Source organism: Lissotriton helveticus, chromosome 12, assembly GCF_964261635.1.
Source record: "Lissotriton helveticus chromosome 12, aLisHel1.1, whole genome shotgun sequence".
In the NCBI taxonomy this organism is placed as follows: Eukaryota; Metazoa; Chordata; class Amphibia; order Caudata; family Salamandridae; genus Lissotriton; species Lissotriton helveticus.
Window position 1 is genome coordinate 834,360,814 of NC_136073.1, and position 18,363 is coordinate 834,379,176.

Below are 18,363 nucleotides of genomic sequence, written 5' to 3' on the forward strand. Positions count from 1 at the left end.
AGAAAAAGAGTGCAGGGGGACTGTGTGGTCATAACCTTTGAAGATCGTAGATCTGTGGACCACATTCTCTTGGGAACTTCCAGAAACGATGGATCTACGATTGTGGCAAGACCCTTGGCGTATTTTTACACGCCAGCGGAAAAGCCTGACAATAGATGGAGCTGGACCAGGGGTGGTAATCATGTTAGGGGCGGGAGGGGGCGTGAGATGTACAGGGACTTGAACTATAACAACTGGGGAGAGGAGAGGGATGATGGCTGGACCCTAATAGAATGCAGGACCAGGAGATTTCTAGATGGTGGTTCACAGCACTATGGAGGATGGATGGGTCCACAGTTTGTACCACCCTGCATACTATGTTACAATAGGTTCAGTGAATTAGAGGCAGTCGATTGACTTAGAGTACCGGAGGAGGTTTCCCAACCCACACTCTCCCCTTCTGTTCCATTGGCTCCCCTTGACAGTAGTTCACCTAGGCTGTAAGATCACCACGATAGCCCTGCTGGATGGTCGCTATCGCCCCGTTTACAGAGGGATAATAATTTGATTATCTTAGATTCGGGGCATGTCAAGGGATTGATGGCAAGAGTGGGCCTACCAAATTTAACAGGGAATGGTGTATGTAATCCTAACAATGTAGGAGTAGATAGTACAATATGCAATCTGTCACCACCCGTTGGAGGCAATCTAATCTCCGGTCCCTCTGGGATTAAGCTCGTTTCCTGGAACGTGGCAGGAGTGGGCTCAAAAACAAGCGATCCCGACTGGAATGATTACATAAATACCAGTGACATCTGCGCCCTGCAGGAATCATGGGCGACAAAATCTGTCCACAGGGTAGGATACAAAACCTTCCAGCTGGACGCAGTTCCATCGGTAAGAGGCCGACCCTCTGGAGGGTTGATAATATGGGTTAAGGTAGTCATTAACATAACCATTAGCAAACTAAGTATTGACTCTCTAGACATACTTGGATTGAAAATGGTTACCAACGACAAACGGGTGATATACTTACTTAATGTGTACAATAGGCCTTGTCCATCTTACAAGGAGTCACCCTGCATTGATAAACTAGAATCAATATTAGATGCTCTGGACCCAGGATCAAGCAAGATCATATGCGGGGATATGAACTGTAACTTTGAGCCCATTACAGAGATGAATAAACTGTATGAGGATGAGGACCATGCAAATGGCATACCATGCTTATCTAGTGGTGGGGTAGTTGCTGGTACAACTTTAGCTCTCCAAATTACTAGGGTAATGGTAAGCCACGGTATGAGGGAGTGCAATGGCCGCCTACCATCTGATAGCCCCAAAGCCCCCACTTTCTACAGACAAAATTGCCAGAGCAAAATTGATTACATTATTGTCTCCTTGGATCTGTGGCCATATGTCATAGACATGGTGGTCAAAACAAGATCAGATAGTGACCATCGCCCTCTCGAAGCAAGCTTCTCGAGCACCCTATTACTGGGGTTGGAAATTAAAGATGGTACACATAAAGCAATCCCAGACAACATTGTATGTAGTAATAATAGACGGTCTGTTAAATGGGCTTACATTCTAGAACAAGAGGAGATTGTGGCCAACATCTATAGCTGCCTCTCAAATATATTTGAAGCATACAACCCCTCCCAAAGTGAACCTAGCCTATTTCTTAAACTGCATCAAACTCTTTTTAGTGAATTACTAGAACTCATGACAAAAAGATTAAAAAAAGGTGCAGGAACTGTTAAGCTACATTCTGTAGGCAAACCCTTGTTCAACAAAAAATGTCGCAAAGCAAAACTTACCTTGATTGAGACAGTCAAAACTAAAAACGCCGTGGCAGTTAAAGAATCTAGGAAAGCTTTTAAGAAAGTGTTGGCCAATGCCCAATCATCTTGGGATGATGAATTATGGTCATCTATGCTGTCGGCGGCTAAAATGAAGGACCAAAGGGAATTTTGGGAAGTAGTAGCAAAGGGCAACAAAAAGGAGAAGGGGTCACAAGAGGTTTTTCTAGATGAGGCAACCTGGATTGTCCACTTCACAAAACTTTATGCTGCTCCAGAGCTTGAAGGTGTTGTCCACGAAGAGCATGCTCTGCCGCCTACAGATGATGAAGGCATACAATTAGCCTTTGATCTGCAGGAAACAGAACTAGCTATGAACTTAGTTAAACATGGGAAGGCTCCAGGGCTTGACAAAATCCCAGGTGATTTATTTAAACAAGAAGTGGATGTCTGGGTACCGTACCTAAATCACCTATGCAATGTTATCGCGGCTGGGGGGGAAATTCCAGACACATGGAAGGGAGCGGAAATTATCACTATTTTTAAAAAGGGTGATAGAAGCAACCCGGCTAATTATCGCCCTATAAGTCTTATCGACATAACACAAAAAAATTTCGCTAGGCATATACTAAATCGTATTAATACATGGATGGAAGATGAGTCAGTTCTCACTAAATATCAAGCTGGGTTCAGAACAAAAACAGGAACTATTGACCAAGTACTAAGGTTCTGTTGTTTGTATTGGAAATATGTCACTCTTCGCAAAGGCCACTTGTATGTGGCATTTGTCGACCTACGGGCGGCGTTTGATTTAATCCCATGTAAACTTCTGTGGGAATCTCTCAAACGCCAGGGCCTTCAGGTAGACTTACTGAAATTAGTTATAAGATTGCACACGGATACTTATGCAAGGGTCAGATGGGGTCCAACTGGGGAGCTAACAAAACCAATTTCAATACAGAGGGGAGTACGTCAGGGGTGTGTATTGGCCCCGACTCTATTCTCCTTGTTTGTAAACAACATCCCGTCCTACATGGTTGAGTGTGACGATGATTCCCCAAGATTGGGGGGGTGAACGGGTTTCGTCCCTTCTTTTTGCGGACAACACTATTCTTATTTCCCAAACACCCCGGGGTCTCCGTTACTTGCTGCATAGGTTCCAGTCCTACTGTAATTCCTAAGGCCTAGAAATTAATGTTAAAAAAAACAAATACATGGCGCTGAACCCACATAAAAACTTAAGGAAGAATCTAACATTAAATGAACAGAAGCTTGATTACGTGCAGAATTTTACCTACTTAGGCGTATCACTTGATTCTACCTTATCATGGAGATCACAGCTAGAAAAGAGCAAGATAGTTTTTAAACAAAACTGTCTTCCAATCCTTAAAAGACATGCTAAATGCCTGAGCAAAGCAGTAACCCCAGCCCTAGAGATCTTTAAATATAAGGTCCAATCAGCATCATTGTATGGGGCAGAATTGTGGGGTCCCTCATGTAGAAGTACATTTGAAACAGCAGAGAACAAGTTCTTCAGGGGGCTGTTAAAACTACCTGTAAATACCCCTCTAACCCCGCTCATTCTGGATCTTAATATGAAGCGTATAGATCATTACGCAATACTGAGACCCCTAATGTTGTGGGTTAGACTGTGGACGACTCCCGAATTATCTAACTACAAGGAAGACTTGCAAGAAGTAATGGCTCTTGATTTTTGCAACAAAGTTTACTGGCTCAAACACATTAGAACCTGGATGGCCAAGATTGGCTTATCCCATTATTGGAAAGACCCAGTGGCCATGAACTCTAGCGCAAAGAAAATTGTTAAACTCTCCTTTTGGACATTTGTAAGCTTTGAGTCTGTGTATGTAAAAGCCCACGGCCCTCTAACAACAAATTTCATAATGTTCAAAGATACCGCATTTTTTGAATTGTTCTTAGATGAGATCAACCTGCCATTGGCAAAAACTCTGTATATGAAATTTAGATACGGCACACTTAGGACCAATGTGAACGAAAAGAGCTGGTCAAAATCGAGATGCAATCTTTGCACTGTATGTACTAATCAGGTGAGGGAAGATGATCTACATGTATTACTGTTTTGCCCTAGTTATGCGACACCACGGAGAAAGTGGATATTGCCACTTTGTCATAGGATTGGCTCAAGATCCTATAAGGAGGCAGGAAGAATCCTAAAGTCTGACACGAGTCAGGTTGTAGTCTTTGGTGTTAGTAGATTTCTCCTTGCTGTTAACTTTATTAGGATCAAATTGGGTCTTCATTTTTAATGAAAAACTATTATATCGAATACGAGGTGGATACGCAAAAATTCAACATGTTAAAACAAGTTGTAGGGTACGTATTTATATTGCACGCTAATTCGCCCATCCATGTGAACAAATCAATTGACATAAAATTGATTTGTTTTTAAATTATGTACTAGCGGTTATCTGTTTAATTAAATTTTTTAATTCTGTTGTTTTAATCCGTATTATTTATTATTTTAACTTGTGCGTATGATCTTCGCTCCTAGAATATTGTTTGACATGAAAGTGTACATAAACAACAGTCTTGAATTTTGAGATAATGAGCCCTGAAATATGTTGTGAAACTTGTCCTTCTGATTTAAAAAAAAATAATAATAATTATGTGCAGCAGTTGTATTGTTAATGAATTGTTATGTTTCTTTTATGATGCTTAAGCGTCGAAATAAAGATTGAATTGAACAGCACGCTTTAGTTTACATGGGTGCAGGCTCTGGTGCCAGGCCTGTCAAGGGCTATGGGAGGGCACACTGTGGGTTCTGGTCTACTCTCTGCAGGCCCTACAATCAGCACAGAGGCCACAACCTCCGACTGTAAGGGAGTGCACTCCGTCAATTATTCTGTGCTATTGAAACCAACTGAGCATCACATACTGAGCAGCCAACCAGTCTGATGTTACATTCTGCTAATTCTAAATCAATTAAGAGCTGCTGTGTGACAAATCATGCCCCCACCATTTGATGTGTGAAAGCCTAGAAGCCATAACCATAATAAAGAGGGATGCCTCGTCAGTGCACGCCGTCTATGAGCCCATTAGATGGGCTGGCTTTCCTCACATGCCGCTCTGATCCCAGCTCACACTGGATTAAAGTGCTGGTGAAAACGAGGTCAGAGAGTGAGTGCAGTCAATTGTGTGATTAGCTTATCAAGAGCGCTTCCATTACAGCGCTACCTACCCTGGCTGCTCAATATTTGCCAGGAAGAGCAAGCAGTTTATGACTTGCTCCATAAATCTGGAGCATCCCCACAAACATTTAGTGTTATGGGTGAACCATTTTTTCTGCGGATCTCTGCCTTCCACCCCAGAGCGAAGTGCATTGTAATTCCATTTATATAGCGCTTGTGCAACTTAAATGTGGCATTCATCAGTGGTAAAAGCAAGAGTTTGAGGGCTGCACTGGTTTCTTCTAGGCCTAACACTGGAGGATTGGAGTTCCTAATGTAATGCAACTGGTGCTATGTAAAGCGCTCCGAAACCCTATATAAAACTCTATAAAAAAGAAAAATACAGACCAAATAAATAAGAGATCCAGAATGGAAGACCCCTCAACAGACTCACACACAATCTGCTTCTGGGCACGCAGCACGGTGCCCACAGTAACACCATAAACTGGGGCGTGGCAAGAAGAGCACGATGGATGCACATGGAGGAGTGGCTCTTGACTGTGGTATATTAATGTAAATTAAGTAAAATTTTACTTGAGAGCAGAAGCCGCAAAGCTGTCAGAAATAAATGAGCACGTGGGCGGGGACTGCACATAAACCACAGACCCAAACTGACAGCGTAAATCAAATTTATTTGGACAACAAATCTGCAGCTTTAGTTCAAGAGCATACAGTATGGCAGCCAAGCCTCACTATTACAACAACATACCTTAACTAATAACTCCCCCTGCTTTGAGTCACCCCAGAGTGCGAACAGTGCCCATAAAATTAAAAACACCCCAAGACATAATTTCTACATCGTCATCTTCCATCTCACAACCATGCTTCACTAACCCACCCCTCACGAGCCACAAACATCTCAAAATCATCTCCCCACCTGCACGTGTTCAACCCCTCACCACTGAACATTCGAATGCATTATAAACCATTCTTAAAACACGGGTTTGTATATCTATTCAGTACATACTCCACCCTGCTGCTGTCCTCCCACCGTACTCATGACATTTGTTATTCATACTCGACTTCTCATAGTAGCGCTATCATAGCGCTACTATGAGAAGTCGGCCGCTATCCAAACATCCGCTAGCCCCAGCAGGCGTCCCTGCTCATCTCCGATAATTAGCAAATTAAGCACTTCCGAATTACAGACTGCATAGGCATGCCTCGGTATGGTAACCTTATTTGCACATTTCAAACCTGTTCAGTGTTATTTATTATAGCCCTCATTTCAATAAACCCACTCATTATGTCGTTGATGTTAATGAGTCAGCCTCAGGCCTGCTAAATATAGCCACTTACTTACTGCATTGGTCAAATCAGGCACGGCACCCCAGTATGATGCCACCAGGCCCAGCCACCACCCACACAACACGCAGTCACACCGGTCCGTCCGAGAATTTATTTTATTTATTATTTAATTTTATTTATGCATTTTTATATAGCGCAGACTTTACCCGAAGGCGTCAGAGCGCTTCACAATAGGAACAGAATATGAGGAGAACATAACGTGAACAACAGATTACAAAAGCAGACTTTGAGTATTTCGTTGATGTTTTGTTAACTCAGACCTGATAAATATAGCCACTCCTGCATTGCTCAAATCAGGCACGCCGGGCACGGTATGATGCCACCAGGCCCACCACCCACAACACGCAGTCACACCGGTCCGTCCGCGAATGGAGACTGAGTGAATGTGTGTGTCAGTATCCATTTTATTTCTAAGTGAGACAGTGAGTGTATGACTGTGACCCGCATCCTCCATCGATTCGTAAGTCGGACAGGCCAGCCATTAGAAAAAACTTAACATACCGGTTTCAGACAGTCACAGACTGACTCTCAGTCTCACGTCGTCACTCGTCAGTCGAAGACAAGACAACTGTTGCACTGCACACACAGGCACGAGTCACGAGGTCTGAGTCACTCTCCTCGTGACTCTGGTGACACCACTACCACTGGAGGTGCTGTTGTCCAGTCCTCGCCAGGGCGCAGTGACGTCCCCACAGCGGCGCCAATTACAAGTACATGGATCCAAATGGGCACATGTGATTGGGCATACAGCCCTGAGCACAGCCAGTCAGCCACCCACCCACGCGCGGCAGCACCACCATCCTCGTACACATGAACTCAGCCAATCCTGCGCAGGCATACCATCGCCACTGCGCCAGGATTGGCTAACGAGCAGGGCTAATACTGCCCTTGATGAGACCCGGCTCCCCCGGGTCTCTGCCTGTGTCATGGCTAGGGGAGGAGGAGGAGGGAAGGGGCTATTGTGTGTGTGCGCATGCGTGGGCAAGTCATAAAAATGACTTGTCCTAAATGCGCACACAATGACTACTGCCTGCCACGATGCTGCCAGCCTGCCACATGCCACTCAGTGCTGCAGGCCCGCCCCCCACACCTTCCGTGATCGCACTGGATGACGTCACGATTTGTGACTCCGGTCCGGCCTCAACTGCTGCTTGCCGCAGAAAATGTTACTTTTTTTACTGTGTCAGACAAATGTTGTGATAGCAGTGACGGTCGTCCATGGATAGTGGGGCAACGCCCCAACGCCCCCAATGGACGAACCGCCACTGCAATGAAGGCGTAAACTGTAAGTGGCAGATGACGAAGGGAAGAGAAGAAGTGGAGCTTTGTATTCTTGCGAAAGACTTTTCACACAAACACAAAGCTCAGGAAAAAATGTGCCGGGGTAAATTAAAGATGGATAAGGATAGAGGAAAGGAGATGGTCAGTATCAGAGAAGAGTGTGAATGGCAGAGAAGAAGATAACAAAACAGAGGGAACAAGTATAGCAGAGTCATGACACAACAGCGGATTGGCAGATAGATATATCAATAAGATAGATCAATTTCTTCCAGATGATTAGAGTCAAAATCTTTATTCAGCACAATCTCACTGGACCATAAAAGAGCAAACAGTATAAAATTGCTACAACAGAATTTAAACGTCAGTTTAAAAGGACAGGGGAGTGATGGTGAAATAGTAGTAGACATCTCAGCTAAAGAATGTTAGCTACAAATAGCACCTAAGTGGCTTCCCCAGCATAAAATTACTCCAGCAACACAAATAAAAACAGGTTAAAAAAACGGGGGAGTGATCGTACAATAATGATAAACAGCTCGGCTAAGATACATCATCCGTAAATAGCTCCCAGACAGGCTACCACACTATGAAGACAAACTATACACAGCATTAATGGGAGAACCATCTAAAGTAGGCAAAACGTATGTGTAACTAGATATGCTTTTTCTAGTTTGAATCACACTCCATATATAACAGGCTATTCTAGAGCATGTAGACTGATCCAATGCACACAGCTACTGTAAAGCAACATTATGATCCCTGATAGTATTTTCAACAAAGATTGGTTTCAAGAAAACTTTCCTTGGACCGTCAAAGAAACAACAGAATAATGTACAGTTCTGAGTGCTCTGCTTTGAAACCCCATCACATGGGCACGGTACAGGGCCCCTGTGCCAGTGATTCAAAATGGGGATGGTAACAAGGTGGTATACTATGCCCAGCCGCTGCCTTGTAAGAACAAAGCGCTGTTGAGTGTTGCTCACCCAGAAAAGATACCGTAGAAGGCCCTCGGGAAAGATGCTCGACAAATAAGAGACAATTTTTGATTTTTTGGACTCAATACGAGCCCTTTTTTCTTTCCTAGCACATGAAAATGAGGCCTTAACCTCACGTTTGTGTAAAGCAGGATTTCTGTAGGGGACTTGGAGAATGGAGGTATCAAACATTGATTTAGAGACCTTGTTAATATAGAAAGGCCACTGTTTTTTAAAGACATGGTCTAACGCTAGGCAATCCAGATTGATGAATTTTGTAAAAGTTGTTTCAGTTTTAGCCCAAATTGAGTGCCAAAGTAAATTGGGCTTAAGCGGGAGCAAGTCCCCCAAGCGGGTTAGCCCCACTTCCTTATGCACAATAGTGGATGGTGTAGAGGCAGGGATAAACAACAGGGGCCTAAGGAAAGCATTCCCTTCCACCTGAAGACAACAACAAGATGAATAACCTCCCAGGCCCCCTCCATACATAGCAGCAGAAAGGGTTCTTGTTTTGTAAATGCTGATCATTTCCCTAATGGCCAACTGCCAAGTTTACTGGCGAACCTAAAAATTCCTTTGCACACTGTACTAAATTTGGATCAAGCGTGTTGAATATGTGAGTCCATGAACAGTAAGACAGAGTAAGACCTCCGGGCTTGGTCTCGGTCCACTCTCTCCCCGCAGCTCCTCTGTGCCGTCTCTTGCCTCCAGACCCCGACCTCCTCCTTGAGAGGTATGAGGCTGCTGCCCGCTCCAACTGGGACCAACTGCCTGCAACCACCGTAACCTTTCTCAGCAGTTTCTTTTTCTTAATTTTTCCTTGTTGTGCCACTGTTATTGTGCCCATCTGTGTCTTGCTCTAATTCCACCACTGTTTTTATTTTCTCGTGCCTGCCTGTTCCTTTCGCAGCTGCTGCCCCTGCGGACCCTCCCCCCCTGAATTTCCCCGGGAATTCCCCCCAGAATTCCCCCGCTCCCGCCTCCCAGCCTCTCCTCCCTCCCACCTCCCCCACTTAATGGCGGATGCTGCGCGGTCGCGCCGAAGGGGAGCCAAAGGCAAGCCCATCTACACTTGTCCCCAACCTGACCACGGCCAGCGCCATGAACCCTGGACCTCCCACTACCAATCACTATGACACCACCACCCTCCTCACACTGAACCCTGGAAGACTTAGAGAATGCCAACAGGCTTCGCCAAACACGACCGACGACCAGTTCTCCTGCCTCCACTGCCGCCAGACCCTCACCGCCACCCCGGCCTCCAACACCGCCAACGCCAGCACCGTCGACACCCTAAAATGCTTCCTCCTCAACGTACGCTCCGTACACAAACACGCCATGGAAATCTGGAACCTACTCGACTCTCTCTCGCCCGACAATGCCTTCTTCACAGAGACCTGGACAAACGCATCCTCCACCCCAACATCAGCACCGCCATTCCAGACGGATACAAGATCCAGAGGAAGGACCACCGTAACCATCCAGGAGGGGGCTTGGTCATTGCCAACAAGAACACCCTCCGGCTCACCACTTCCAGCGAAACCTTCCCCTCTGGTGAACACCTACACTTCCAGATCCAGACCACCCCCAAAACCACACTCCGAGGCACCCTCATCTACAGACCCCCTGGCCCCCAAACACCCTTTGCCACCACCATCACTGACTTCATCGCACCCCACGCCAACCCCTCAAACAAACTACATAGTCATTGGAGACCTGAACTTCTACCTCGACCACCCCAGCGACCCCAACTCCACTATCCTTCGTGACAACCTCGCCAGCATCGGACTTAAACAGCTCATCAACACATCGACCCACAGAGCAGAACACACCCTCAACCCTATCTTTGCAGCAGGAAACAGCATCCAATTCAGCTACACAAGGCAGCCACCATGGACCGACCACAACTGCGTACACTTCGACATCAACAAACCCAAGGCACCCAAACCAGCCCCACGCCCACCGCGAAGGAACTGGAGCAAGGTTACAGACGAGCAACTGAACCTCACCCTCACCCGAGACAACCACACCTGGGCACCCGGCAGCCACAGAGGAGCTCGCCCCGTACACAACCCCGACAGACAACACCCTAGGAAAACTGCCTGGTTCACCACCGCTCTCTAAGAAGCCAAACACACCTGCAGATGCCTGGAGAAGAACTGGAGAAACACAAAGACAACCAAAAACCACACTACCTACAAGGACGCCATGACGGACTACCACAACCAGATCAGAGCCACAGAGAGGAACTTCATCCACAACAAAATCCTGGCCAACCCCACCAACTCCAAGGAACTTTTCAGTGTCATTCAAGAATTCACCAACCCACGCAGTGAAGCCGCAGACATCACCCCATCCCAAGACCTCTGCGACAAGCTTGGAACATATTTCCACCTCAAGATCAAAAACTTCTATGACAACTTCATCGACCATCCACCAGGTGCCATAGATGGCCCCTGACCCCCAGAAACGCCAGCCAGCCCACCATCTCCAACTGGACACCGATCATGGCCAAAGCCACCGCCTGAGCCATGAAAAGCATCCCCTTGGGGGCCCCCACCAACCCCTGCCCCCCTCACATCTACCACAGAGCCGCGGCCACCATCGCACCCGAACTACAACGCACCATCAACACCACCTTCAAAACAGGCACCTTCCCAGACGACTGTAAGCACGCTGAAGTCAAACCCCTGCTCAAGAAGCCCACAGCTAACCCCACCAACCTCAAGAACTATAGGCCCATCTCGCTCCTCCCCTTCACAGCCAAAGTTACAGAGAACACAGTCAACAGGAAATTGACATGATTCATTGAAGAGAATGCCGTCCTTGACCCGTCTCAATCCGGATTCCGAAGCAACCACAGCACAGAGACCACCCTACTCAGTGCAACAGACAACATCCGCACCCTCCTAGAACAGGCCACTCTGCAGCCCTCATCAAACTCGACCTATCAGCGCCCTTCAACACTATCTCCCACTGCACACTAGTCGCCAGTCTACACAACGCAGGCATACAAGGAACAGTCCTGGACTGGATCCGATCATTCCTCACCGGAAGAAGCCAAAGGATCAGACTCCCACCCTTCCTCTCCGACCCCACAAAAATCACCTGCGGAGTCCCACTGGGTTCATCCCTGAGCCCCACCCTCTTCAACATCTACATGGCCCCCCTCAAAGCCATTGTCCGACAACACAGCCTCAACATCGTATCCTACGCCAATGATACCCAGCTCATCCTCTCCCTCACCAAAGACCCCACCACTGCCAAACTCAACTTCCAGAAAGGAATGCAAGATGTCGCAGTGTGGATGACCAACAGCTGCCTGAAGCTCAGCACCGAGAAGACAAAAGTACTCGGTACCACTCCTTCTGCATGGGACAGCACCTGGTTGCCAACCGCCTCGGAAGCCCACCAACTCCCTCAGACAAAGCCAAGAACCTTGATTTAACCTGTACTCAACTCATCATTTAACATGAACCGACAGATAAACGCCGTCACCTCCAGCTGCTTGAACACCATCCGCATCCTCCACAAGACCTTCAAGTGGATCCTCCTGAGTCAAGGAAGACAGTCACCCACGGACTCATCACCAGCAGACTGGACTATGGAAACGCACTCTACGCCGCCATCAACAAGCCCGTACTCCGCAAACTCCAGACAATACAGAACACCGCTGCCAGACTCGTCCTCGGCCTCCCCGACACAAATACATCAGTCAACACCTACGAAGTCTCCACTGGCTTCCCATGGAGAAAAGAGTCACTTTCAAAATACTCACTCACGCCTACAAATGCCTACACAACAACGGAACCAAATACCTCAACAACAGAATCATCTTCCACGTACCCAAAAGAAACCTCCGATCTTCCAACCTCGCACTGGCCAAAACCTTGTACATCCACAGAGCCAGAGCAGAAGGAAGATCCTTCTCTCACATTGCAGCCAAGACCTGGAACGAGCTACCGGCAGACATCAGACTCCCCTCTCCCTGAACACCTTCAGGAAGACCCTCAAGACCTGGCTCTTCGGCTAAACAGATCTGGGGACCCCCGCACACCCCCCCCAGTGCCTTGAGAGCCTCATGGGTGAGTAGCGCACTTACAATTCCCTGATTGATTGATAAATTATTGTTAGTGAAAAGGATATCTAAGTAGCAAAAGGAATTGAGCTTTACGATAGGAGAGCCCTTAACAAGAAATGGTTTACACGTATGCTGTCGGACTCAGTTCGGTCAGACTCCCATAGAAGTCAATGGGAGCCGGTCGTATGACGCGTACATGGGCTCCCATTGACTGAATGGGTATGTCTCGCACAAGTGCGCCCCCTACAGTGGGTACGCGTCAGTGCCATCCGCACCGTCATGCCTGTGCTGGGGAGATCCATGGGTCTCCATGGGTCTCCCCCTGTGGGTGAGTCGTAAGCCTGCGGGTAACAGGGGGTCCCACGCGGACTCCTGAAGTCCAACTCCGGGAGCTATTGCGAGCCGGACGCTCCAACTCGATCCAGCTGTCTGAATCGAGCATCGTACTAGCTTGGTCGTGAAACATTGCGCTCCACGGTTTGCTTGTGACCGAGTTGTACAGAGCGGTTCGGACCCGGAAACGATTAGGTCGGAGATTTCGCGCTTGTTCGCATTGTACTTCGACGTCCGGACCCGTGTACGACTCGGACGAAAATTCAGCCTCCAAATCGGATCCGCTAATGTCAAGCCCGATTCGGTGCCCTACCGACCGACATCGGAATCGGCCCCTTTGACAGAGAGGGGGACGGATGTTATCAGTAAGACCATCCAGGTCGATTGACTGAGATGTACCCCAACTGTCAAGTTGTCACTCAACCACCTGCAGGTTGATCAAGGCTGCAAACCTATTAAAGAGGGGATGTTGAAAAAGACGGTTACCAGTGGAGCACTGACTGGGAAATAGACTGTCTGGGGCAAGATGCGCACGGTTCTGGTGGCGGAAGAAAAACGGAAGACAAAGACGGAAGAAAAAGCCAAGACCGTAAAGATAAACGTGGCCTGTAACCAGTGGAGGACTTTGTTCTTTAACCTGTCCGGAGACTCATTGATATGCTGAGACCGGGGAGGGATGTTCGCCATTATCACAACATAAGGACAGCAGTCAGCTGGTACATTAATGACAACATCATTGTAATTGTAACACCCCTTTTCTATGGGTTGAGCCCTCACGTTCCAAGACCCCTAAATTGAATTACCCAGTGGGGCATCAAGTGGCATAGTGCTGCTGGTAATGCCAGCCAGGTTATTAACATCAGCACTAAGGGGCTGTGTGGATTGCTGACCTGCCGAGGTCCTAGAGGCTTCACCCAATAGAAAATCCCCCCAAGGCCCTTCCACACCACTCAGCCCAAAATCTACTCGAGATTGATGATTTCTTGAAGGGTAGTGGTGTGAAATTGGGTTTTGAGGGGGGCGTGTGTCTGTCCGCAGAACAATTGGGTGGGCAATAGTGTAAGTTTGGGGACAACTCAGTGCAAGAGTGCAAGAGTGCAAAGTCCTGGGTGCCAGAGCGTGAGGAAGTTGAGCAGCTATACTATTAGGGATGGTAGAGAGTCTTGACATAATACTGCACAAATGAGTTTTGACAGCCGCCAACCACACAAGCAGAGGAGGAAGCAGTGATCCCACCTCCCCTCACAGAATCCAGTAGTTTCCTCTGGAAGAGCTCCAAGTCCATGGCAATAGGCACAGTAGTGCTCGCTGGGCTGGTATCAAAAGCACAGGTTGACGGTTGTAACATAGGGGGCATAGTTCTTGAACCCTGCCATCTTTTTCGTTTAGCGGGGTGCCCATATTATGTGGAAAAGTTCTATCCACTCCAACATTCCACCCAGTGAATGAAATAAAAGATGAATTAGGTCTGGACTTAGTTGGAATTGGAACTTTATGTTGTGCCGTCTCGGGTGCTGTGGACAGATCAAACAAGCAATATCAGATCAATAAAGCAATAGCACCTCCAGAAAACTGGAACCAAGAGGGGTGGCCCAGCCCAGCCTCAGGTCCCCCAATGGCCTGGGCACAGCCCGGCTGCTTCCTACACTGTGGGATTCAACGCGCTACCCTGGCTTTGCTGGACCCTGGGCCCTCCTCCTCAGTGGTCCAGGGCAGTATGGGACAGGTAGTCCCTGGCGGTACAGTACAGCTGCAAAGCATCTTCCTGGCTTTATAGAACTTGACAAGACCATGGGAGAAGATTTGCCCAGAAGGAGCCAAAATGGAGGAGATTTGCTTCCAGGCAGAAGGCAAGAAAAAAAATTGAATAGGTCAACCACAGAGTTCTGGTCAGAAGGAGCAGAAGGTGTGCAGTCAAAGTCAAGGCTGGTATGAGTATAGGAGGGTGGGCTGCAGGAAGAGAAGAACAAAAAGAGGGGGGTTGTGAAAAAAAAGTCAAATTGGAGGAATGGGAATGAAGGAATAGGGTTCTGTGGTGATGGATATGGCTGAGCCGAACAATTTCTTCAGGCTTTCCTCAGTGCTCTGTGTAGTGTAATAATGAACTTGTGAGGAAGATCGCCATATCAACAGGGCTCCCTTCCTGATTTCCTCCATTTTACCTCCTTCCTCTCTCTCGGCTGGTCAGTCCTTTCCAAATTCCGCACTTTGAGACATCCTAGAGGTGTGTAAACCCTAACATAATATGACATCCTAAGCTTGGTCGAAAAGTATAACACAACGCAATGCAACACAATAGAAGACAACACATAAAACAGAACAACAAAACACATTACACAAATCACATAGCAGGTACCAGATAACATAACATGGCCGGCTTTTGAAGTTGCGTTTCCAGTGGCAATACTGTGGGGGCAGCAAAACCTCCGGCGAATCAGGCAACAGAAAGAATGAGACTGACATATCTATCTCAAGAGTGTGCACTTCACGAAAAAAAATATCTTTTGTACTCACGAGATGTAATGCCTCCTTCACCTCAAGCCCTGGTCAGAGGTGCTCCAGTCTGGTGGGTCAGTGGGCGTCTAATGCATTCCCTTCAGTAACCTGGGTTTTACCTCATGGCCACAGGTTTGCATCCCATTGGGTTCACACAGCCCTCCATCCTTCTGAGGCCGATGAAATGGGTACCGCTGGCTAACAGGCAGTTATACAAACATTTTCGAAAATTGGAACACATTTCTTGATCCTTATTTTTTTTTCTTTTTTAGATTTTGGGGCTGTAATCAACCTGATAACTCTGATAACTCTGGAAATGCAGAGGATTGTGCCACCGTGGGCTCTATAACATATTGCGGAGGAGCTTCAAGTCGCTGGAATGATGCCAGATGTGAAAAGAAGTACAAATTCATTTGTGAAAAAGAGGCGGAGGACAGGAAGATGGATTTCCCAACGTGAAATACCTAGCCAGACAATGGGTCGCTTTTAATTCCGCCCTTTTATGTAAAAAAAAAATCAATGGCTCAAATTTACTTACAGTGACTAAATGCACGATTCTCATGGGGCAACAGGGGTTACTTTGTTTAAATCTGAATATTAGTGACGTCTAGTACCCATGTATATGAGAAAGATTTTATTTAACTAGATCTCTAGAATGTTTTCATTTGAATTTTGCTTTTTTAGAAACAGTTAATGCAATGCATGTTAAATAGATGAAAAACAAATTGAAACTAAAAAGAAAAGTCTTCTAAAGGCCAGACCTGGTGACAGTGTAAACTATGAAAAATGGAGGGGGGGGGGGGGGGGAAGGGTTGAAAGAAACGGCACATTTGGGTAAGTTAAATAATTTGATACAATTATGATAAGAAGGAGTTCTTCAAGAAGTATTATTCCAAACAGTGCAGTACAAGAAAGGGGGTTATCTTTGGTGTGGCATTCTCAAAGGACAGCTGGAGTGGATGGACTAGGGCCTCCTAAGCAATAATTTCACAGTGCTTGAGACTGAATATTTACTGTAGTTTTGCTACTTTTTAGGTCAAGCCTAGGCAGCGCATACGCTGTTCTGCAGCCATGCTGTATTAGGGTATGGACTTGAAGCCACGCACACTCTCCACTCATATTTTTCATTAGCTTGTGACATTGTCCTTCATAAATGCTGGCTTTTGATTGGTTAATAGGCTTGTCAGTCCCTCCTTAGCACCGTCTTGTCTTCATTTGTAACCTCCCATGAATACTGTCCCTTTTTTTTTGGTTGTTACACGGTACGTCTAATTTAGTCTGTAAGCACTATTTTCTTTAATGAGTTTCTCCTACTGCAGGCATGACATGCTTTCCTGCAAAGTTCAGCTTGCCATACGCGCTTTCACTTCTCAAGCAGCCCGGGACATTGGCAGTGGCTTCTTTGAATAAGTCTCGCATTTACAAGCATTTGAGCTATTGGCATTATAAATGCAATGTTTTTATTTATGTGTTAATTAGTAAAACAGATAAATAAAGGCATTGTCATTTACAGTGCCATTAGTTAAACTCTCACAAATGTGTGACCTATTGCATTGCATATGCTTGTCCCCTTTGTAATGGAGAGGGTTTTTGGACGTCAATGTTACCGTGTCGACTTCCACGTGTAAATTCTGAAATCAGGACCGTTTTCTATTACAAATTCCAGGTGTTACAATTTCTTGTATTAGAGCATGGAAAACTACTATATTTCATGTCCTATGGAATCAAGCAGAAATCCTGTTGGGACCCCCCAAAGTAAAAGGTGTCAGGGGCCCCCATCTTTAAGGTTAATGAAATACCTTCCTGGGGCGATGTGGGTAATAGGGAAGCAAATTACAACTGTGGAGGAAACGATAAACTTAGGAGGGCTGGGGGTAGAAGCGTCTATGAGTAAGGAGGAAGTGACAGATTTGAAAACAACAACAGAACCTCTTAAGGCAGTACAAGCCCAGAAGGGATGTGTTCAAAATGTGCCAGAACATATAATCATTAGTGACCTGGAGTGCGACGCACAGCCTCCAGCGAAACGCCCCAGAATATTCTCAAAAACAGGCCTGACTAAATCATCAACTGGTTATACAACAATCTGAAATATATGTCTCTTTGCTGCAGAGACGTCCATGTCTCTTAAGAATGGGTTCCCCCTGGATGATACTCCTAACAGTTGTCCTTGGATACTGAGTGAGCAATGGTCCTCTGATGCTTGAGAAGCATGGCCAACCCATATGTGGGAACAATTACTATCAGTTAGTAAGCAAAGAGCTGGAATTAAAAATGTCTAATGTGCAGTAGAGCTGGGAAAGCTGGGATATGTTTTGAAGACAGTCGTCCATGGAAGCTACAGAGTGGCGGGTTTGTCCAATTGAGAACATCCTAAATTAAAAGATTGACTGAAGAAAAATGAGGGACTTAGTTGGTATTCTGTCTTGTGGGGAAAAGAAGGAAGATGCAGTGTAATGTTGTGCTTTGCACATGTACAGCAAGAGTATTTAGGAAGGGGTGTAGTATGTCCTGAGGCATGCCATCTTGGAAAATAGGGCAGAGGTGGACATCATTCTGCTTGACAAAAAGACAATTTAGTGAAACACAAGAAGCACAAGAAAGGAAGAAAGTGAAGTAGAACAAAAGGAGGAAAGAGAGAGTGAGAAGCAGACGGAGAAGAATGAAAATAAGGAGTATGAGCACTAGTAAGAGACAAAGGTTAAGAAAATGGAGGAGATGAAGAGATAGAGAGAGAGAAAGACAAAGAGAAGGGAAAAAAGAAAACAGGGAAGCCGGAGAAGGAGGAAAGGGAGCTGGGGAGTGTAAGCAGGGGGGGGATAGATTGAGAGACGGAAGGAGAAGTCTGAATGTGAGAATGAGGATGGGTTACAGAAAAATAAAGAGTATAGGGCAAAGGTAGTCCT

The 18,363-nt window shown here is 46.4% G+C and overlaps 1 protein-coding gene across 1 annotated transcript in view; it reads left to right on the top strand.

The window, feature by feature from the left end:
* Positions 1–16,205, top strand: part of LOC144798945 (hepatic lectin-like) — a 34,527-nt gene extending 18,322 nt beyond the window's left edge. The window contains exon 6 of the mRNA XM_078670080.1: positions 15,730–16,205. Coding sequence (XP_078526206.1) covers positions 15,730–15,916 — 187 coding nt within the window. The 3' untranslated portion in view covers positions 15,917–16,205. The remainder of the gene's footprint in view (positions 1–15,729) is intronic.
* Positions 16,206–18,363: the final 2,158 nt, after the last annotated feature.